At 41.6% G+C, this 22,099-nt stretch overlaps 3 protein-coding genes across 5 annotated transcripts; 1 reads left to right on the top strand and 2 right to left on the bottom strand.

Annotated features, from left to right (window-relative positions):
- gnb3a (guanine nucleotide binding protein (G protein), beta polypeptide 3a) lies at positions 1-2,915 on the top strand. Its single transcript, XM_069655922.1, has 8 exons — positions 1-70; positions 246-391; positions 641-704; positions 1,266-1,428; positions 1,617-1,683; positions 1,771-1,972; positions 2,047-2,263; positions 2,571-2,915. The coding sequence occupies exons 1-8, from the start codon at positions 14-16 to the stop codon at positions 2,675-2,677; spliced, it is 1,023 nt and encodes a 340-aa protein (XP_069512023.1). The 5' UTR covers positions 1-13; the 3' UTR covers positions 2,678-2,915.
- Positions 2,916-4,948: 2,033 nt separating this feature from the next.
- On the bottom strand, positions 4,949-7,780 carry cdca3 (cell division cycle associated 3). Its single transcript, XM_069656947.1, has 6 exons — positions 7,726-7,780; positions 6,912-7,060; positions 6,697-6,817; positions 5,674-6,606; positions 5,540-5,601; positions 4,949-5,369 (listed from the first exon to the last, which is right to left on the bottom strand). Exons 2-6 carry the CDS (start codon positions 7,035-7,037, stop codon positions 5,277-5,279), a joined length of 1,335 nt encoding a protein of 444 aa, XP_069513048.1. The 5' UTR covers positions 7,038-7,060; positions 7,726-7,780; the 3' UTR covers positions 4,949-5,276.
- Positions 7,781-8,510: 730 nt separating this feature from the next.
- pex5 (peroxisomal biogenesis factor 5) lies at positions 8,511-21,631 on the bottom strand. 3 transcript variants are annotated; one of them, XM_069655823.1, is made up of 17 exons: positions 21,423-21,631; positions 19,216-19,372; positions 19,067-19,105; positions 18,796-18,913; positions 18,559-18,705; positions 18,253-18,337; positions 16,397-16,487; positions 16,010-16,132; positions 14,314-14,427; positions 13,895-13,978; positions 13,633-13,752; positions 13,288-13,431; positions 13,115-13,185; positions 11,863-12,084; positions 11,585-11,750; positions 11,327-11,484; positions 8,511-9,746 (listed from the first exon to the last, which is right to left on the bottom strand). In XM_069655823.1, the coding sequence occupies exons 2-17, from the start codon at positions 19,327-19,329 to the stop codon at positions 9,500-9,502; spliced, it is 2,043 nt and encodes a 680-aa protein (XP_069511924.1). In that variant the 5' UTR covers positions 19,330-19,372; positions 21,423-21,631; the 3' UTR covers positions 8,511-9,499. The 3 variants fall into 3 exon arrangements, with proteins under 3 accessions (XP_069511924.1, XP_069511925.1, XP_069511927.1); XM_069655824.1 differs by lacking the exon at positions 14,314-14,427; XM_069655826.1 differs by lacking the exons at positions 14,314-14,427; positions 16,010-16,132.
- Positions 21,632-22,099: the final 468 nt, after the last annotated feature.

The following is a 22,099-nucleotide window of genomic DNA, read 5'->3' as shown; positions in this document are numbered from 1 at the left end:
AAGAACCATCGCCATGGGTGAAATGGAGCAATTGCGAAAGGAGGCGGACAGTCTCAAAGACCAGATCACTGTGAGTTGGCAATTAACCGAGAAAACTATTAATCTGTCAGCAGTATTTATCATTGACATCATTATGTGGCTTGTTTTTACTCTACCCAAATATCCCTATACGATTCATAACCGCATCTTAAATCAACACAGGCAGTAACCCCACTGACTCACCTGTGTTTGTGTTTCCTCTGCAGGCGGCTCGTAAGGCCGTGCAGGACACGACTCTGCAAGAAGCAGCAGCCGGGGTCACCGTGGTGGGCCGCGTCCAGATGAAGACCAGGAAAACACTGAGAGGTCACCTTGCCAAGATCTACGCGATGCACTGGGGCGCTGACTCCACGTAAATACACAGCATGTTATTGTGCACAAATTGATAGAACACCTGCTGTTTGATTTCGCAGCCTGCCAAGTTGTGTTTGTTTATATTAAATCAAGCTCAATTAGAGTAGAGAAAATGCAACAGGGAATTCTGCTTGGATTATGAAGATCAGGATGAATTTAAAGGAACATGGCTTAAGTTTGTGATGTTTATCTTTCAGCTTATATTGACAGCTCACATGTCTCCTTCTTCTCATTGTTTGACCACCAGGCTGTGTGTCAGCGCCTCACAAGATGGAAAACTCATAGTGTGGGACAGCATTACAACCAACAAGGTAGGAAGCTGCAAACTGTAATGCCCCAATTTCCCACCAGGGATTAATAAAGTATTTCTGATTCTGATTCTGAAAGGACAAAGGAGAGGTCGATACAGAAATGATAAATTAGGGCGAAATGTAAATCAGGTTAAGCCCTGAATTTGCTTCCTTAGCCGAAACTGAGCCGGGTGCTAACTGGACCAAAACTGCAGATTTCTCCAAAATATGAGTAAATAAGCCATAAAGTTTAAAAAGACATCTTTAACTGTTATTTTTTAATTTTAAGTTCTTAAACTGCTTTAATCTGCTTCTTCAGGAATGTGTGGGTTGATGAGATTAGATTGACCCAGTTTTGATTGATTGGTTTACAGCGTAAACTACAAACTAGACTAAAACATAAATCTCTGATGTTATATGATGATATTTCTAACTTTGGAAGAAAATCGTGTGCTCATGTATCAGGTCCCCATCGCTTACCTTATCTAAAAAAGATGATTAAGAAAACTACTTTTAAGGCCTTGAGGTTTTTTTGTGGCTTATTTTTAGTATAGTGATTAAACACAAAACATGTGTCTGCAGGTCAATGCCATCCCTCTCAAGTCCTCGTGGGTCATGACTTGTGCCTATGCACCTTCGGGGAACCTAGTGGCTTGCGGCGGTCTGGACAACATGTGCTCCATCTACAACCTCAAGGGCAAGGATGGGAACGTCAAGGTCATGCGTGAGCTGGCCGCACACACAGGTACGGACAACACAGCCTGGGAATAAAATCTCTTAAAGCCACTGATTCTCTTGTGTTGAGTCCTCCTCAGGGAAACTGTGTCTCGAGGTTCCCTTTCAGTCGATTCACTCGGTCCTCACCTTCAGGGAACAGAAGTTATAGTCATAACATTTAATTACTTACATGTTTTGTTTGGTTTGTTTGCCCAGGTTACCTGTCCTGCTGTCGTTTCCTCAGCGACAGTGAGATCATCACCAGCTCTGGAGACTGCACTTGGTAAGAATACCTGAACTGAATAGTAAAATCCATTTCTCCCTTCTGTAATTAAAACTTAAATATTGTCTTTTTTCCGTCTCTTTATAGCGTACTATGGGACATTGAGACCGGGACTCAAAAGACCGTCTTTGCAGGACACCAGGGAGACTGCATGTCCCTGGCTGTGGCCCCAGACTTCAAGTTTTTCATCTCAGGTGCGTGCGACTTCACGGCCAAGCTGTGGGACATCAGGGAGGGCACATGCAGACAGACCTTTGGAGGCCATGAGAGCGACATCAACGCAATCGGGGTGAGGATCAGGCCGACCTCTGAGAGCTCTGTCTTTTTTGACTCCTCGTTTCTAATCACTTCTCTTCCTTCCAGTTCTTCCCCAATGGTAACGCAGTGATAACCGGGTCGGACGACGCCACCTGCAAGCTGTACGACCTGAGAGCCGACCAGGAGCTCATCACCTACCAGGACTCCAGCATCATGTGCGGGGTGACCTCGCTGGCCCCGTCCCTGTCTGGGCGCCTGCTGCTTGCCGGCTATGACGACTTCAACGTCAACATCTGGGACGCACTTAAAGCTGAGAGAGTCGGTAAGAAAAAGGCAGAAAGACGGTTTTTTTTAGAATTTATTTAACCTTTATTTAACAAGGAAGTCCCTTGAGATCAAATCTCTTTTCCGAGGAAGACCTGGCCAAGACAGCATACCAGTTACAGTTCCAATAAAGATAAAAGAATAACAAACAGGAACTTCAATCATCAAATACTCAAGGAAAGGACTCCAAGTTCCAAGTCCTAGTGAATTAAGAAATTTAATTTAAGGGTCTAAAACCTCCTGAGAGTGCTTCCTCTTCTTTGTTCCGCTGACATCATGTCTTTTCCCTCTTTCCCGTGGTTCAGGTGTGCTGGCTGGTCACGACAACAGAGTGAGCTGTATCGGAGTGTCCTCAGACGGCATGGCGTGTTGCACTGGATCCTGGGACAGCTTCCTCAAGATATGGAATTGAGGCTGTTCCTCACCAGTGAGCAGAAAGAGAGCAGTTAACAACCGCAGGGGAGAAACATGTGGAGAAGATAAAAACAACAGAAATTGGAGTTTGAGGGAGGGATGAGGGATGAGGAGTCGCATAGGGTGAGAAGAGTGTTTTTTAATTGTGCCAAGTCCATTCAAATGTTGGAGAGGGGTTGTAATGTGAAGATTTTCTCCTCTCTCTGTCACATCGGCCTCTCACTTCATGGGGGAATTTGTGGGTGGGACAAAGGGTTGGGGGCTCGGAAATGATCATTCCTCTAAATAGTTTATTACATTGCGGTTCAGATAATATGCACATTATTGCAGCAATTCAGAGAGCACCCAATGAGAACAGTTGCCAAATGGAAATGGTAGCACACTGGATGAGATAGAATTGAATTTGTGTCAGCCTGTGTCGGCTCACAGTAGCTATACTAATATGCTGTGTTTTATATCAAAGCATAAGTTACGTCGTATGAAATAATGAGCATTTTTGTTTCAGACTGTTGTTTGTTCTTAGTTTTTGCTAGATTCCCTAGATGCTTACATTTACTTACTTTTCATTTTCTAATCTTAATTACAATGGAGTTATAGTTTGCAGATGTCTACAGTAGTGTTTGAGTTGTTTTGTATGTGATTGATGGACAATATTTATCAGGATTTGGGGTCTCATCATTTGGCCTAACCCCCCTCCTGCCAGTAGCTAGACCTGGAAAGTGCTTTGGGTAAACAGTTGAACTGACAGATGGGATAATAAAAAGGTTTTCACGGTTCACTAAGCACTTAGAAAAAAAAGATGACCCATTTGTCTCAGGACAGGAGGACCTTCTGTATGAGTGTTATACGGATGATTATGTCTATTGTGTGCATATGAGTGATACATCTGAATCTGTATAGGACCGCTTACCTTTTCCTCTGCTTGGTACAAGTTACACTTGAAGGACAGTTTATGTACATACACAAACACACACACACATATCTGAGTTCTGAATAGAATTTGGACTGCCTCTTTTCCATCACTGGATACACACTGTGCATAGTAAACAATACGACCTTTCTTAAAGACTGTCTAATAAACACAGGATTCTGCATAACAAGTCTTTAGTGTTCATTTCTAACATGCTGACTTCAGTTACACTTTTGTTTCGATACAATGCTGAATTCTCACTAGTAAAGGTGAGAATTGATACAGTTAACATTGCTTAAAGTCGAGCTGAAACGGCATTTCGAGAGTATCTAGCTTCCATATTGTGACGTATTTCCGAGTGAAACAGGACGTGCAGGCGGGACATATCATTGGAGGGATTTGATTTGATCGTTGAGAAGTGGGCGTAGACAGACGTTCTCCACAGCGCAGTAGCTAGCTAACTGACCGAGCGTTCTTGGGGCTCTGCGGCTAAATGTTGCAGATTGATTGGTTGAAATTGTTTGGTGCTAACTTACGTAAGCACGCGTGAAATTTGATTGGATTTTGATTTAATACAAAGAAATTGATTTTCTGTATTTTTTTTGGCCTATATTGTCAAATAGATGCACAATATTACCGGGGACGTGATCTAAAAGGATTAAAATGACATTTTTCATTTCACCTCGACTTTAAAGCTGCTGTGAAGAACTATCAGTTAGGGTTGATTTTGGCGCCCCCTGGGGACAAATCCGTACCTCTCATCTCTTTGCTGGTTTTGTCCTGTACATGCTTAAGTGGTTTTTAAAAAATCTCATCCTGCTTTCTTTAACAGTCATATGTATCACTCACTTTAAATGTTTGGCCTAGAAAATGTAAACAAAGGCAGCATGCAGTTAATCGCTTCATCTGACACCTAACCCCCGCCAGCAGTTCTTCCAGGCCCTAAAAATAAGTATACAGAAATCACCAATGTTGTCACTGATGGTCTGGTTTGCTTTTGTAGGTCATTTAGAGTAATCAGAATTAATTTCAGTCTGTAACCTCACCAGTGAAAAAAATCCTCACAGGAGCTTTAAGCACTATTTTTTCCATAAAATGTCATATTTCCAAATAAAGGTTTCAGTACTTTTGGTTTAAGAAGGAATTTTGGCATTTGGATAAAAGCATTCACACACGTGGCGTCTGTGGATTAATGTCATGCTTTATTTACAGGCTCCCTCTAGTGTTCAATACTGAAGCTTCAGGAACAAAGACGAGGTGTTAACAATAGTGTTAAAAACCAGGAATTGTGAAATTCAAAATGACCGTTGCATGAAATAAGATATTTTCATAAACAAATGTTTAGTGTTGAGCCTTTATTCTGTGCAGACATTACGTTTAGACATATTACAATATGTTTAAGAAAATTAAGTTATAAAAAGGGTGCCTCAGAAAAACAAACAAGGAAGGTACACGTACAGAAAAACTAGTTTACAACAGACACAAAAGGATTAAACGCTCAGGAATACATGTAAATAATTTTATTTATATTTACAAGCAGACAAAACAGGATAGAAAACTGCTTAAAGTGGAAGGTAAAGTCATATATACAGAACAAACTGATTAAGAAAGCTGTACACATAAAAGCCTGTTTTAAGAGATATAAAAAGAAAAAGAGGCCGGATTCTGTACACGCTGCTGCAGTGACTCATCTGTTCTCCTTATCCAGAGACACTGCCAGCACTCTGCGGTCCACCTGTCCAAGCCTCTGCTTATCTGGGGTGGACACCTTCAGCTTCATCTGGAAAGAGAAGAGAACAAATTACCTCAGCTGCTGATTTGCATTCAGTGTTGCAATTCCATTTTAGACAACAGAATTAATCAAAAGCACCCAAGAAAGAGACAATAAAGGTGTTAATTAAGCTGGAAGGTAGTTATCGCTTGTAGTGTGTGAATGCTATTATGCAGTACCTGTTGATCCCTGGGTGAGTTGGTCCCTTTAAGGATCTGCAGCGGGGAGCGCCCTTCAGTACCTTGAAAAGAAAAGAAATGTCAAGCAACAACATCTTATTACAGATGATGTGAGCCACAAACTTTCTACATACCGTTCTGCTTTAGTTTTCCAGACTGCCTCTTGTTCTCATTGGTGACTTTCTTCACAGCGACACGGACAGCAAGAGGAGAGGAGCCACCCTTTCCACCCTGCACTCCTCTAGGTCTTAGCCCAGTGGCGCCAAAGCCTTTTCCCAACCACTGCGGCTTGAACACGGCCTGACTCGGGCTCTTTGGGTCAAAGGTGGGGCAGCGGATGCCGGTGCTGGGCTGTGGCTGTTCGGGGGGGAGGACAGTTGGTGGCTCTGATGGAGAAGATGCAGGAGGCAAAGAGGATTCCTGAACAACTTCTTTTGTTTCCTCAGAAGATGGCTTTTGCTCTGCTGGCTGCTCGGTCTGTTCAGAGGACACCTGAGCTGGGGAATCTTCTGTACCAGTGGGTAGGGAAGGCTCAACAGGGGACTCTGGTTCAACAGTAATAGAAGGAAGGGCATAAGAATGATCCACACCATCCCCGAGTGGCTCCACTTCCTTGTTAGGCACTGGAGAAGAAGAACTGTCACGGTGCACCTCGGCGAAGATCTGGGATGAGGTTGCTCCCTCATGGCAGGTTATCAGGCTCATGCTCAGTCTCTTGTGAAGAGGAGACTCTTTTGCTTCTTCAGCCTCCTCCAGGCTAATGTCTGCCTCAGTTTCTACTTCCAACTCCACCTGGGGCTTGTCAAGGTGCACAAAGGGGCTGGAGACACCCTCACTTTGGAGAGGGGGCATTTCTGGGGTGGCCAGAAGGTTAGCGTGTTCAGCCAGGGAGCTGAAGATGAGGGAGGGCCTAGGAGTGAGGAGGGGCTCATTGGAAGCCAGCTCTTCACTCTCTACCTCATCCTCCTCCTCTTCGACAGAATCACTGAAGCATTTCTGAGGGGCTATGCCTTCAGTCTCATTCTGGAAAAGCATGCCCAGGCGGCGAGCAAGGGAACCAACTGTCACTGTAGGTGCAAATGGAAGAACATTATGTTACACTGCATTTTGCAGAAGAGAAAAGCAAAGCTGAAAAATATCCTTTAACAAATAGTTACCTCTCATGACTTCTCTGACAGGGGTGCGAGAAATGCCGACAGAAGGAGAGCGGGGATCAGTGAATGCCAGCGGGCACTCACTTTTCACCTCAGCAATAGCTTTGGACACAGGCCCACAGACCTAGGAAAAATATTCAGTGTGGTTAGCCTGTGTTTAAATGTTTACCTTCAACCGCTTACATAATGTAGGGTAATTTTTTAGCCAGGTAACCTACCTGAATGGGTGTACGGTCAAATCCTGTTGTAGGAGAGCGTGGATCCAGATGAAGGACTCTGTTTTTGATGGCTGGTTCTGGTTTTATTGGTGCAGACACCGCAAGCTTGCTCTCACCGGATCCCATGGTGCTAGTTTAATGTTAACGGACTTGCAGGAAAACAAAAAGTGAACAAGATGCAGTTTTCTATCAAAGAAAATAATAAATAAACAATAAAAGCAACACAGAACACAAACAGTATCCAGTAATATTGTCATTTAGACATAAAACGCCACACAAAACATTTCCACACAATGAAAAACGTGACCACCTGGTTGCTCTCCAGTTAGTTACTATCGCACAGCGTTATATAGCTACAATTACCTATAAACAAAGCATTAAAAAGCTATGAACTAAACACACTTTGGGGAATATTAGTGGATTTTTTTCATATCTTACTTATAACTGTATATGTGTATTTCTATTTGTAAATGTAATGAACTCGTACTACACTGATAAATAACATGATTTCAAAGTTGATTTCTAGTGTAACATGTTTACAATTAAATGTTGTAATTATGTGTAAACGTAGGTTGCTATCTAACGACTAAAAAAACTCTATATTAACAGCTAGATGAAAAGTAAGGAAGTGGCTAGCAAGGTAACAACAAGCTAGCTTAGCCAAGGTCAGTTAGCATGAGGTTTATATTGTTAAAATAAGGTGAAGTGGTAAGGTTGTGATAGTAACAGTTGACCGTACTGAGTTTGAAAGCGCCCACACGACTTCAACTAAATCGACTAAGGTTAACATATTCACATATTGTATCTGGCTTACCTTAAAGAAGACGAAGACACGGTCCGGCACGCTGCTAAATCTCTTTTCACTTATTCCACACTTGAGATAAACAGGGGAAACACACGACTTTTAATACATTTAAATGGCGGGGTTGCGTGCATGTTATTTTTGAATGAACCAATCAGCGTGCGCGTCTTCCCTGTCTCCTCAGCGCTGATTGGCTTACAGAAATGCCGTCTTGAACGGGGCGTGGCGTCCTGCTGATAACGCGTTTGAAAGTTTAAATACATGCTTTGTTTTGTCACGGGGAGAAAAATGAAACGTTACGTTTGCGCAATCCTCCTGAAATATGCCACTCCCAAAGCAAACAGACACATTTAAATGGGATTTCATGAAGTGACATTTTTTAGGGACATCAGGAGGAGCAAAGCAAGTGTGTCGTATGACATTATTTGTAAAGACGCAATTCTTTTGTTTGACAAAAATCGACATACATATGGACGCTAGTACGTGGTAATGTTATAACGTTCCGCTGCACTGCATTTATTTATGATCATGATAAACTTTAAAAAGCTGATAAACATTGGAACAGGTTATTTTTTAAGTCAAACTCTACAGCAGTAATTAAAACATAATTCTGTTTTCTCACATCACTGCCTAAAAACTAGATTATTTTTGATTTACATTCTAAGCGCAAGCGTTTCCAACTTCACACTGCCATCTGTTATTTGTCAAACTGTTTAGTTCTCCGTTGTTTTTTAATTCACTGGAGCCAATCCATTTTGTTCATTCATTCTGAAAAGAAAAACAAACAGATGTTTGGAATCAAAGCTTTATTGCTGAATATTATATTAAACATTGCAGTCAGGATTTAACTAGCCTGAAAACAATTATAGTGCAACAATTATGTTACAATACACAATATGGCATATAGCATTATTTTACAATGAAGCAAATTGTTTTACAAGGGCAATATGAAAAAGAGCAGGAGAGGGAGGAGCCCAGAGAAACCGTTCTCAATGATATTACAATTATATGATCTTATCGTCCAATTAATATCACCCACCCAAACCAAAAACACACATTCACACACACAGACTGTACATACACAACTTATCATAACAGTAACAGTCCCGCTGGTTGTCAGTTCATTATCCTGGCTGATAAATGATTACTAAAAAATTAAATAAAGTATATAAAAAAAAGAAAAACAAGCCGCTGTAGCACGTCTGATTAGCGTTTGTACTATGGAGTGGCCTGATCCTTCTCTTGGGGGCACTTTTGATACAAAGCAGTACTCTTTTTCAAAGCAACATTGTACCTTATATCTACACATTTGCAGTAAATATACAGTTCAACACATAACCTGCTGTTAAGCAAGACTGTGAGGGCATTGAGTGTCATGATAAAAATCATCGTCCACTGATAACAGAATGTATTTACTCTTCATCATTTACCTTCTTCATTTAGAACACATTAAAAATCAAAGTGGCATTTCATTTGCTCAGTTCTCCACATCAACAGAGTCGTAGGAAAGGTGAGAAAGGTCAAACATGTAGAATACAGGAACAGGATCACTGTATTACTGCTGGCTGCATCTCCCAGGTACAAACTAATACTGCAACATTTGATAGAGGTCTTTTGAGGGAACATAACCACAAGATGATGTCTCAAGGATGGTTGATAATTCACAGTGTCTTCCTCCTCCATTTCTCTGCAACACTCTGCTTCCTCTCCGCATCATTCAGTCACCTAAACATTTTCCTCCCAGCGAAACGCACTCACACTCAATGAGCTCCCCCCTGGCTGGCCCTCATTCAGTCCCACCTTCTACCTCTCTCTGGCAGAAGTGAGCAAGCAATGTGTCCAAGTCCCGGTGGTCAGCAGCAGTGTACAGAGAGCTCTCTCCCATCATGCTGAGAGCCATGCGCAGGGTGGACCAGATGTTGTCAGACATCATGGTGGCTGCGGCACCTCCGGGCCCCCTCGCAGCCCTCGCTCCGTCACCGGCCGCCTGACGCTGTAGAGATAGAGCCTCCAGGAAGTGCTCCACTGCCTCTCTGATGAAGGAGAAAGGGAGCAGAACAAGACAGATGAAGAAAAATGAATTTAAGCTAGAGTATCTGATATTAATCTAAATATTTTAATACATTCTGCTCTATTTCTTTGAATCCAATATGATGTTTGAGTATTATAATATACAAGAATCAAATCCAATAACCAAATAAAGAGATTTTTCTTTCTGGGAGGGGTTTACTACTAGATACCACACCTCTAAGTATAATGCAATACGATTAAAGAGCACCACATACTGCAGCCTCCAACAAGACCATACATTTAAATAATGACCTCTTAAAAATAGAATTCCATTTAAGAACATTGCTTTTAGGCAAGTGTATTAATTCAGCTGACAACTGAGTGTATTGTATAAAACTGCTGGTGCCACCTAGTGAAAGTGAAAGCAATAGCATTGCAAATCTGCATCATGATGTTGAAATTTCGGCAAAGGTAAGACCTGTTAAATAAAGTCAATCACAAAAAAAACGGTTTCTCTTTCTTTAACAATGCAGCACGCGGAAAAGGAAGTCTTGACGGGAAGTTGTTTATCACTTTCCGCCTGGCATGTTCCCCAGAGGCTATATCGTCTCAGACTAAAGCCGATGGGATCCGAGATAGATATGGTTCTAATCTCTATTTAGGTAGAGGTAGGTAGGTAGGGACGTGGATTTTAGGGATGGCAAGTGTTCTGGTTTCCGTTTGTACTACGCTTGTATCAGCAGCTATCTGACAACGATTTACCTTCGTATTAATCTCTATAAACAGACATCTGCATACTAACAGCTTACAATCCGTTCTAGATGTAAAATTCAGCTAGAGAGGTCTCGATCTGACCTCCGTTTAACAAACAAGCATTTTAAAAGTAGTTTTCTTCTCCTCTTGAGGACAGACCTGACAAAGCTTCATTTTTACTTTTTACAAATCTGCATCATGATGTTGAAATTTCGGCAAAGGTAAGACCCGTTAATAACAAGTCAATCACAAGAAAAGAGGTTTCTTTTTCTGTAAACAATGCAACACGCGGTACAGGAAGTCCTGACTGGAAGTAGTTTATTGCTAACCGCTGGCTACACGCCTGGCATGTTCACCGTTGTCCCCAGAGGCTATATCGTCGTCAGACTATAGCCGATGGGATCCGAGATTGGTATGGTTCTTATATTAGATACAAGCAAGAAAGAACAGTTTAGTCAAATTAAAGTTAAAAGAGTACAAATATAATATAGTGGTATTTAATAAGAAAATAATATAAGACAAATATAATAATTAAGTTGCATTGGGCACTGTTAATCATTTTTGAATAAATTCATGTTACATTTGTCTGGGACCATTCTGCAGTGTTTGCTGGTCCACAGTAATTCTTTAATCATTACACACACGTTTGTTCACAGTTAAATCATAGCAGATAAGTGTTATACTTTATCCAATGTTTATGTCTTGGCCTGTATAGAGTAAGCAGACTGTAAGCTGTTATGGTTGACATGGTAACTACAATCAAAAACATTGCCTTGAAAGCAAAAATCTGGGTTAAAATTACCCTATTTTATGAACAAATTGCCTATAAGCCAAAGGATTCCTCCCTTACCTGTGTGCTCCTAAATTGACACAGCTGATTCCCAAGTTGTAGCGGCTGCGGACGAAACCAGGCTGCAGTTCCAGCGCTCTCCTGTAGGCGGCCACTGCCTCCTCTGAGCGACTTCCATTGGCGAGTGTGGCACCCAACTTATTCCACAGCAGGTAGTCCTGATGGACAGCGAAACAGTGAAAAAAAGGACAACTCAGACACAGAGTATGCAGAGCGAAGACAGACTGTGGGATCTCAGCTCTTTGCTTCTACACCAACCTGTGGAGTGACAGAGAGAGCAGCGCTGAAGCAGTCGACCGCCTTGTCGTACTCCCCGCTGAGGTTGAAGAGAACTCCCAGACCACACTGCAGCTGGGGGTCCACCTGGGCGGGGTCAGAGTTGGCTGCATGCAGGAACAGGGACTGGACATCAGTAAACAAAGATCTGTGCAGACAAAAACGAGAGGGAAACAGAAAGAATCACAAAAATGCTGGATCGGTATGTTTTGTTCTAACAGCTGGAATCCTTCTGGATCCCACATGTATGTTAAACTCACTCTGGCAGCAGCGAGCCGAACCTCTCCCTCTCCTTGTCCCTCTCTCTGGCACCCTCCTTTTGGCGTTCGCTCTCATTCTGCTCCCACACAGAACGGTATTTTGGGTTGTGCTTCAGCCAATCACGGAGAGTCTCACAGGCCTGCCTGTGCAGCGATTCGTTCGTGAAACTGACAGCCAACGCCATCAGAGCTGTCAGGTTGTCATTCTTCAGCTCTATACATCTAATGAAAGAAGACAGGCGATGGGAAGAGGACAGAGTCAGCAGGCATAATGATTTCATGTCATTAAACAAGGACATGCTTTTAACTAAGAGAGCAAGTGTTGGAAATTTCTGATTCATGGTGACAGATTTTTTATAACATTCAGTTGTTATATCTTAAACTGAAGCCATAAGGAGAGGGGTCAAATGTGCATGGGTAAACCATAGACTGTATAAAAAGATGGACGACCTGTCAGCTCCCTAAAAGTGAAGCCAAAACACTTTGAGCGCCCCCTGCTGACTGGCTGCAGTATATGTCATAAAGCCCGCCTTCTCCATGTTATCAGACGGGACCTGAGTCAAACTATAAAATCAAAATACACGCCAAATAAATGTTTCTCAAACATTGTTTCTGTCATTATAGTTAGTTCTTAGCATGCTGATTTATGTCCAAGTGTTCACGTTTAGTTTTAATGAGGTATTTGATGCTATAAAAAGGATGATTGACAGCTCTGTTGACAAATACGGCTCCTGCAGCCGATCTGTTCCTGGAACGTCTGCTTCAGACCAACACAAGTAGCTGTTCTGTTGTTAAATACGCAGACATGCAAGATCCTTGCTGTTTTTTCGGTAATTTAAGTGTGTATTTTGGTTAGTGGAAGTGGATACGGCGACTCCACCCGCCAAAATCTACTGCGCAGAATCTGGCTACAAATTATCGCCCTTTCATTTTTTATTAATTTCATACAATGAGAGCAGGTGGAGACGCCTTGTCCATCTATATATTCAGTCATTAGGGTAAACACTCAAAAACCTGAGCAGCAGGATCGAATCAGTGAATCAGGATTAATTCCAAAACACAAAAATACAATATCAAAACATTACACATTCAAAACAGTGTCTATCTAGAAAACAGGTGAGTAAATAAAAAAATCCTCTAAAGAAACAGTAATTTCCCACCCAACTCAAATGCACCTCTTACATGTTTACTCCATATTTGTCTGCATGTGAAGTAAGGGTTTATCGAGCATTTTGCAATTGTGATAACCCACCTGCGGAGGGCGCTGATGGCAGCAAACTCTTGCTCGTTCTCTGCCTGACAGGTTCCAAGATACTGCCACGCCTGCAAATTAACACACAGCTTCAATAAAACTGCCTTCTGTGGAAACAAATATTAGAAAATTTGAAAAATGCACATTAAAACCACAAGCTGGGAGAGTCTCACCAGTTGGTTGTCTGGTTCTTTCTGTACGGCGCTTTCAAAGAAGCGTACGGCGCCCGGGATGTCCCCTGCCTCCATCCTCTTCACTCCCTCTGACAGAGGGTCGGGGTGTGATAAATAGGGGTTCTCCTCTTCAAACTGATAACCCTGGAGCAAACACAAGGAAACAAAGAGGCTTACTAACAGAAGATCATGCAGAATCAGCTACATTAAAAGCCTCAACGCAATGCATGTCGTGTACTTTTAGACTTCAAGAGGAGTTGTATGTGCAAAATTGCTGAAATCCTCAAACATGTAAAGAGATAGGATTTCTCAGCAGATGCCGGTGCCGAGCAGGTCGACAGATACCTTGTCATAAGAACTGCTGAGTAGCTGATCGAAGTCAGACAGCCAGGGGTGGCTCTCTGCGTCTCTCTTAGCCATCTCCTCCCACTCCTGCTGCAGCTTCTCCCAGAAATCCACATCACTCTGACAAATGGCAGACACACATCATTAGCTCACAGTCTCCTGACATTATGACTTTATACTTTCATTTCTTAGCCTCTTTATTACCACTGCTTTTAACTGATACGCAGTGCTTTAGCTGTGTCAATCGCTCATTGATTCTCACCTCCACTGCAGCTTTAGCTTCTTGGAAATCCGGTCCTGATGTAGCGAACTCGTCTACCCAGGCCTCAGCCGACTCCTCAGACACCTGAATCGAGCAATGACAGTGGTTTACTCGTGTCAACGCGCGCTGGCTATAAAAAATGTTGTTTAAGCTGAGGATGGTGACATTAAAAAAGGAAAAATATAGAGGAAAGTGAGTGGAAAGGAGGAAAAGATGAAACACCTAAAAAAGCTAGTTTTCACCTGCACCTTTCTTACATTTCTTCCTGAATAATCAGATAAAACAGGAACAAAAGATGCTAAATATATCTTACTGCCTATGCGTACCATACAGCACAACACTTTAAGCTAAACTGAAATATAGCAATACTGCACCTAAAAATAAAATCCCTATCGCTGCAGAGACCACAGAGGTCCTACCTGCCTGATGACCTTGGCCCACTGCTCTGCTTGTTTAGCTTTAACTTTCTCAGTCTTCTCATCCCTCTCTGGGGGTTCCAAGGGAAGACTCCCTCCCGCCGTCTCCGTCAGGAACTATGGCAGGAGGCGAGGAGGAGGTGGGGAATGGGGCAATGTTTTGAGGAGGAGCGGTTGGTGAGGAGGGGTTTTTTTTTTTTGGAGGGGTGGACGGAGTAGGAGTAATTTTAAGTAGTAGGAGGAGTAGATGAATGGCGGTTGTTATTTAAGGGAATGGTAAGCCAAGAGTTGGAAGGCAGGTCAAAAAATGGGAAGTATACATGTAAACGTTAAATGGAGCCATGGAGAACAGATTTATATATCATCAACAGTGCTGAGAGCTACACACACACACACACACAGTATAATAAGGAAGCCCACTTCCACCAGGATGAGAAAAAGAAAATAGATGTAAAGTAAAGCATGATGAAAGTACAATTGTAAAAATGATAACAATGAAGTAAAAATTTTAACCAAATAAAAGTTTGTGTTATTTTTAAAAGAAAAAAATTCAAGCACTTTTCAAACTTTCAGGGAACCTAAACCAAAAGTGTCCAGCTGACACTGGGTGAACACAGGAGGCAGATGAAAAAATGTCTTTGTTTCATGTACGCAGCCCTGTCAGTCATTGAGCTTTGCTCGTTGTTTGGGGTGAGGCAAGTAAAAACACAATCATGACGGGATTGTTTCATTTCAAATATTGCAAGAGTTTTGGTTGACATTAGTGACTGGGTAAATGATATCATGTTATAGTAAAAATCTCAAGGATTATGCTGCAGTCTAAGCATTATCATAACCTTGAAAACATAACTGTTAAAATAAACCACTTCACAAACTATTACGACTACAGAATTATGACTAATTATGAACCAATAATTTAATCATGAAAAAATGGGTCAATATACTGGCTGTAGACTTTGTATCATCATCATCATTTTGATTAGTATTTTAAAATTTAAAGTAATAAAAATAAACTAATTAAATGGCACTAATCAAACAAAAGTACGATGTCCATCAGAGCACATGAAGCGATGAAAACATAAAAGGCAAAATCTATAAAGTTAAATTATCAAAATTAAATTAAAATTAATAACATAAAGAAGCAAATTAAATCAGATTTAACATTTAGTTGACTCAATTATTATTCAATTTAGACCTATTGTACATTTTTGACACATAGACATAAGATATGTTTTTCTTCTCTTGGCAGAAATGGGCTTCCATAGAATTGATTTTAGGGTGAATTCCGGTTGAAGTCCAAAATCTGGCATCAGCCTTTTTCCGTTGCTACAACTGGAGTCAAAATTATCACTTACAACCCCAGTAAAAGCAAGAACTGATGGAAAACTGGAGAGATGGGAAAAACTGGAGCTTGACTGGACACATTACAAACTAAATGCATGTGAAGAGAAGCAGATAGTCGTTACAGTCTTCTCTTTGCTGAATAAATTCCATCTGTAATGCTGCGCAGCCTCCAGCTTCATATTACAGAGAGCGGAGAGGCTGCTTTTGGTTACATTTTTGGAAAATGTTGCATCAGAAACTGGGGTGATGAGACACAAAGGCAAAGCCTATACTGTGCGAAAGTGAACCAGTGTGCTTCCCCCAAGAAATCCCAGTTGCAACCATGACCCCGTCCTCAGTGGGCAGTGACTCGTACCTGGTTGAGGTTGGAGGCCCAGTTCTGAGCCTCCTGGGCCTGTGCTTTATCTGTGAGCTGTTTGTCTGTTCTGCTCTCCACTGTCACACTGCCCTCGCCAATCTGCCTAATGAATCGCAGGAACTACACAACAACGGAAAAAAAAATGACAGCATAAAACCATTTTTCAATATCACAACTAATTTGTCAGGTTTATACTGCGAGTCTCTTTCCAAATAAACAACTCTCTTTACAGACTACAAGAACACTTAACCCAAATAACTACTTAACAAAAATGTTAAAGAAGAGAAGAATAGAAAGATATGGTGATAGATATGTAAAAGAAATGACATGTGGTATATAAGAAGGATCCAGTAGCCGTCAGATACACATTAAACCGCCGCTCACCTCTGTGTTCTGTAACTTGGGGTCATCGACCTTTGCGACGAGCTCATTGGCTGTCTGCTGCAGCTCCTCTCCTTGTTGATACTCCTTTGTCCTGTTGGATTACCAAACAAAATCTGTTAATATCACACTTTAAGAAATAGATTCTGCATGTGTAAGCTGGAGCAAATGAATTCAGGCTGAAGGCTGTGCTTTGCATTGCTGTACAAGTGAGTTATAGACATAACCCCCATTTCATTTGCTTTCCAGCTTCTGTTAGAGCTTTTCTTTAAACAAGCTCATCAGCAGATGAGGCTGGACAAGGTGGTTATGAAAATACACAACATATCAACTCAACAAGAACATTTACAAGGTTCATATATGCAATAAAAGCTGCAACCTTTTGTCCACCTGGGCTCCTGTTCTCTTGTATGGGCTCACAAGTGTCATGCTTTGCAGTGTTACTGAAGGAGCCTTTATTCATCTGCATATTTTCAATGCTCTCTGTCCATGTGAAGGCACTATGATTTCCACAAGTAGATAGTAAATGGAATCCCCCGTGAAAAGTGCAACTTATAAAAGACAGCGCGTTTCCACAGCACGTAAGAAAATGGACAGAAAAATAACTACGGCACCATATTTCCACATCTAAACTTCAGATGGAATCATATGTTGCACACAGTTGGAGATTATCTGAGTGAGACGATTTTAGGCTAGAGGTGGCACCTCGAATGAGCTCTCAGGAGGACTCTTCTGTGAACTCCACTATAACATGTATAAAGATTTACCGCATTACAAACGCCAAGAGAAGGGAAAAATATCGAGGGAACTGAGGCAAGCAGAAAAGAGAAAGCGTGTAAAGCAGCGCAACTTTAACTGCATCATCAAACGTCCACTTGTTGCAATAAATGCAGAGCAAAATTACCTGCTACATTCACACTTCCGCTCACTTGGACAATAAAGTCAGTTTAACATCTGGGACAATGTATTCAGACATTTGTGGTCTCACATGCAGCCCCTCCAGGTAATGTTCAGAGATTTTCAGGAGTGTAGTGCATGTGTGAAAGGGGCTTATGTTTTGGTGTATTTTAAGGGTACACTGTTTTTATCCTTTGTTCTGTGTTGGTGTTTCCCTGTTGGTTGTGCTCAGCTCCTCAGCCACACACACACTCATGTCTAACACCCCACCTAAATTTAGCACGTTGACGCAGGTTTTTGAGACCCAGGAAGACCCGCTTATAAATGCCGATTGTCTCTGTTCCCATTGCCAGTGGAGTATACTCCTTTCGGCCTCTTTTCTGCTGTGTCACCGTGTGATGTTACAAATGCGCCAGAGACAGGGTTAGTAAACAGCAAAGATGTTACCGTGGTTAGGTCTTTATTGTATCTATTACTCATTCAGTCTGTTTATCAAAGTTGGCGTGACAAATTTGGAACGATATCTGAGCGCTGCTTGGACAGAGACGGGTGGAATTTGTAGCTGAGATGACAAGGAGTTGCAGAAGTTACGGACGGAGCATAGCATCGCGCAGGAAAGGAGTAGGAGAGGACACAGGTTTTGTGTTCCCTTCACTGCTGATCGGAGCCGAAGTGATAATTACCCGTGTCTACTGCAGAGTCATTTGACCCGGGTCTGAACGCCGATTGTGCCCTTTCCCATGAAGCAAAACAGCTGCGTGTTAGCGTTTTTTTTACCAGGGGGAAAGCGGCTTAAGAAACCCTATAACACAGCCAAAGCCGTGTGTGTTGAGTCTGTGTGTGGAGATGAACGTTACAGGAAACTATTCATCCAACACATGATAAAAAGTTGGGCAAAATAAAATGAAATCTGGAAAGAATTCCAACAGATTTCATGAGGTCCTTATTTTTTCTGTTCTAACCATTCATTTTCCTTGTCTCCCAGATCTCCCAGCCACAGCTTCTCCTCCGACTGCTCCAGATACTCCTCGGCCCAGCGCCCAGGATCTGGAGCAGAGAAAAAACACAGCCGGTAGGCACATTGTAAAAACAACATTCAACACATAAATTAAAGCACTTATCCAAAGCTTATCATCTCTTATGTCAAAGACTGATGATACATGACAGACAGATGATGACACCAGACAGATCAAATACACATCAAGTTAAGCGCGGGCTCCAAGAGTGAAAGGCAGCAAGAGAGAGAAATTATGACAAACTTCAGCTACCTGCAGCCTCAGCGATAAATTCTCTCGTCCAATCAGCATCTGCTGCATCTCCGAGAGCTGTGAGCCCCGGTGCGGCGGCAGAGTCAGGACCTGAGAGGAACTCAGCAGCCCAGTTACCAGAGAGAGCCAACGCCGCCACATCTGGAGCTGTGACATGAGAAGACGTGGGGCTTAAAGTGCTGCAGATTCAAACATTATAGATAATTCCTTTAACAATAACGTAATAAAGCAGTGTACCTCTCTGTGGAGCTTGTCTGTAGCTCTGCTGGTCAATCTGCTGCATTTCCTCCAACAGCTGACCCATGTCAAATGTGTGTGGAGGTCGTGGAGGCGCCTGGAGGAACTCATTCACCAGCTGGAGCAAATATAAAAACATCTTACTAAAGCTATCACAGATTATAGTACTGATTAGAGACTATTTTAAGAAGCTATAGCGCAGAATAGGGAACATTTCTTACACATTATACACTAAAAAAGTGAAAACAATATGCTGAACGTAGGCACTGACCTCTTCTTCAGTTGCAATTTCTATAGCAGCGGGGGGAATCTGAGGAAAAAGAAGGAATAAATGAGGTAACTGCAGTTTGAACTGAAAAACATTTAGCTGGTAATTTCAATTTCACTTGAACTACTGATGGATATCTACAAATTGCTCACTGTAGGCGTTGAGCGGTGCCGCCATGCCCCCCCTTCCTTGGTCATATGACCGGTCAGTTTCATGAGGGGATTGGCTCCCCCACATTCTGCCTCCACCAACTCCCGCATCGCCATGGCAACACAAGGATGAGGCAAACCCAATCAGAACACCTGAGACCTGAGGAGAGAATAAAGAGATGCATTACTACATTTCTGTGTTGGACAACATGCAGTCTGCAATTATGGATGGCATCAGAATTTATAAGTGTCATATTATTCACAGTCACTGAAGCAAAGTGTTGAATCACAGCGTTGAATCACTCAATGTGTAATCATTTTAAGTAAATCCAAAAAGTGAACCACACAGCATTGGATTTAATTGCAAATGAAAATGACTGCAGGACAGACCTCGGACTAAAATTGTGCAAAAAAAACAAACTGAAGCGTCACTCACAGATAAGTTCAATTACCTTGAGAACAGCAAAGAAAAGTTTTGTTTTTTTTATCATCAGAATGAGTCAAAAACAAATTACCAGATACAATATATATCTAGCTTCTTTTTCCTACTAAAAAAGCACAATAAAAATATAGAATTGTTTTAGGTCTGATCATTCACTGTGTAAATTTCTAATACCCCTTGACCATTTCTTAAATGTCTCTGACCTCTTTGAGGGCTGAAAAGCCAAACTTCTCTTGAGGGTGTCCAAAAAGTGCAGTTAGTCTCATGTCACGTAACCAAAATCAAGCTCCATCTGCTGTTTTCCGTGTCATTTCCTGGCTTAGGGTGAACTGTTAATAATGCGGATGTGATGGCCCAACGGGCCAAAGCATTCACTGCACATTTCACTCATTTAGTCTCTTATGAACAGAGGATTTTTAGCTTTTATCTGCACTGCAGCCTTTTCAAAGAGAAAAAAAAGAACATTACACATATATTACCGATTTGTTATCACTACCACCATGCAGGGCAGGACGTTGGGCCATAATACTGTTATGGTACAACCCACATTTTTTTTGTAGAATTATTGCTCAAATGACATTTCCTCAGTTTGATTTTTAAAAATGTCAATTTAGACTACAGTATGTATTGAGGCAAAATTCAGTATCAAAATACTCGGTATCATATAAGGACAAGAATTACAAATGATAAAATGATACCCAGATGTTGCATATCACAGCATCAATATTCTACTTTACATTATGACCTATTTGAAAGAAAAGGAAAAAAAAAATCACAAAATGTTTTGTTTATAACGATTAGGATTTAGTCCCCGGATATAAATACGAAAAAATAATTTTAAGTGGTCCATGAGGAACCCTGCTGCTCAGCTCACTGACCTATATCCATGCTGAGGGATGAACAGCTGACAAACTGCTGTACACGCTGGCCTACTCAACTTATCTAACCCCCCTGCAGAGACACGTACCATTAAAATTTCCATTATGAACTGTCAGGAATAGAACTTGAATTCCCTGTCTAAATTTACTCCACTCTACTGTAGCAGTGTTCACACGACAGACAATATTACACATAGAAGAGTCTATTCTACAGGTGGACTATCCATCACTCTTATAGTCCAACCTGGGCAGTAGATTTAATGTTTTATTCATACTTAATGAGCTTCTGTATGATTAGGCTTAATGTAAGAGGATTACTCAAAGATATTAATACACACTTTCACAGGTAGGGCACTGAGTCACCTCGCTCACATCACATTACATACCATAATTCTGACTGGATACATCACCTGTGGAGAAAGGTGTGTGTTTTGTCCTGCACATGCACATAAACTAAAATAGTTTTGAAAATGATTTTTGTCACAGAAAATGTTTAAACCAAGAACACCTGAATGCAACATACTGGCAGCGTTCAGGTGTTTACCGCCTGGTTTTTAACCCCTGTCATGTGTCAAATCAGAAACCTGGTAACTGATAGCTCTGTTTTGCACAAAGCTAACTATGGCTTCAAGCACAAACAGCAGCATTAGCTCGGTAAATATTTCTCAACGTACCGCCTCTTATGTAGCCAACATGCTTATTAAAATGCAAGTCGAAGGAAGAACATTTAAAGAGTTAACGACCCGTTTGGCTCCCAACAATAGCGGGTGTAGCTACCGTTAGCTTATGGTGCTAGCATTCTAGCTACAGTAGGGCCAGTGCAGAGATCATTCCTGTAGTATGAAGCGAGACATGGCATGAATAGACGGGTAGCATGATGTTCATCTTACCGCCGACAGCTGCTGCTGTTAGCCGAACCGACAGTCGCTCCTCTCCGGTCTTTCCTCTGATTTAACAGCCTTATCAGAAGAACAAAATCTGCCTCAGCATCAAACCTCCCGGTAACCGTCCAAAACCGGCAGCTGCGTGTTATTAACGCCTCTCTTTTATTTACCTTCCTCCTCCATGACCCACAAAACGCCTCTCCGCTCGCTTGGAGTGTCTCGTAACGTCACGATGGTTTCGTATTCTCAAATGGTTTCACGCAAGAAGATGGAAAACAAGCGTAGTAAAGCAGACGAACTCTGATTCATCAAGGTTGAAAGGCTTTACGTAAATAAGATATTGCGCAGGAGACCAAAGTCCAGCAAATCAGTGGTGTAGTTAGTTGCCAGGTGCAAATACACCATTATCGAAAAAAAAAAATGTATTTAAACTTTCTATACTTTACATATGTACATACATTGTTTGTGTATCTTTGTCTTATATGAGAAAGGTCACTTCACCAAGGCGAATATTCGGATGGATTTATTTAAAGCGACAATAAAACAAATAAAAGTCCTAACGGCAATTTTAAACATTTTTTAGAGCTTTAATTTAACCCAATACAATTATGGAAATAACATTAGAAAAAAGTATCCGGTATAGTTGGTATCTGGGCAAAAGTGTGAGTAGTTGTACTTCACTT

This window comes from Semicossyphus pulcher, unplaced genomic scaffold (assembly GCF_022749685.1).
Source record: "Semicossyphus pulcher isolate SPU_LCO1_2020_fin unplaced genomic scaffold, fSemPul1.0.p SCAF_9, whole genome shotgun sequence".
Taxonomy (NCBI): Eukaryota; Metazoa; Chordata; class Actinopteri; order Labriformes; family Labridae; genus Semicossyphus; species Semicossyphus pulcher.
This window is presented reverse-complemented; position numbering and strand designations above follow the sequence as displayed.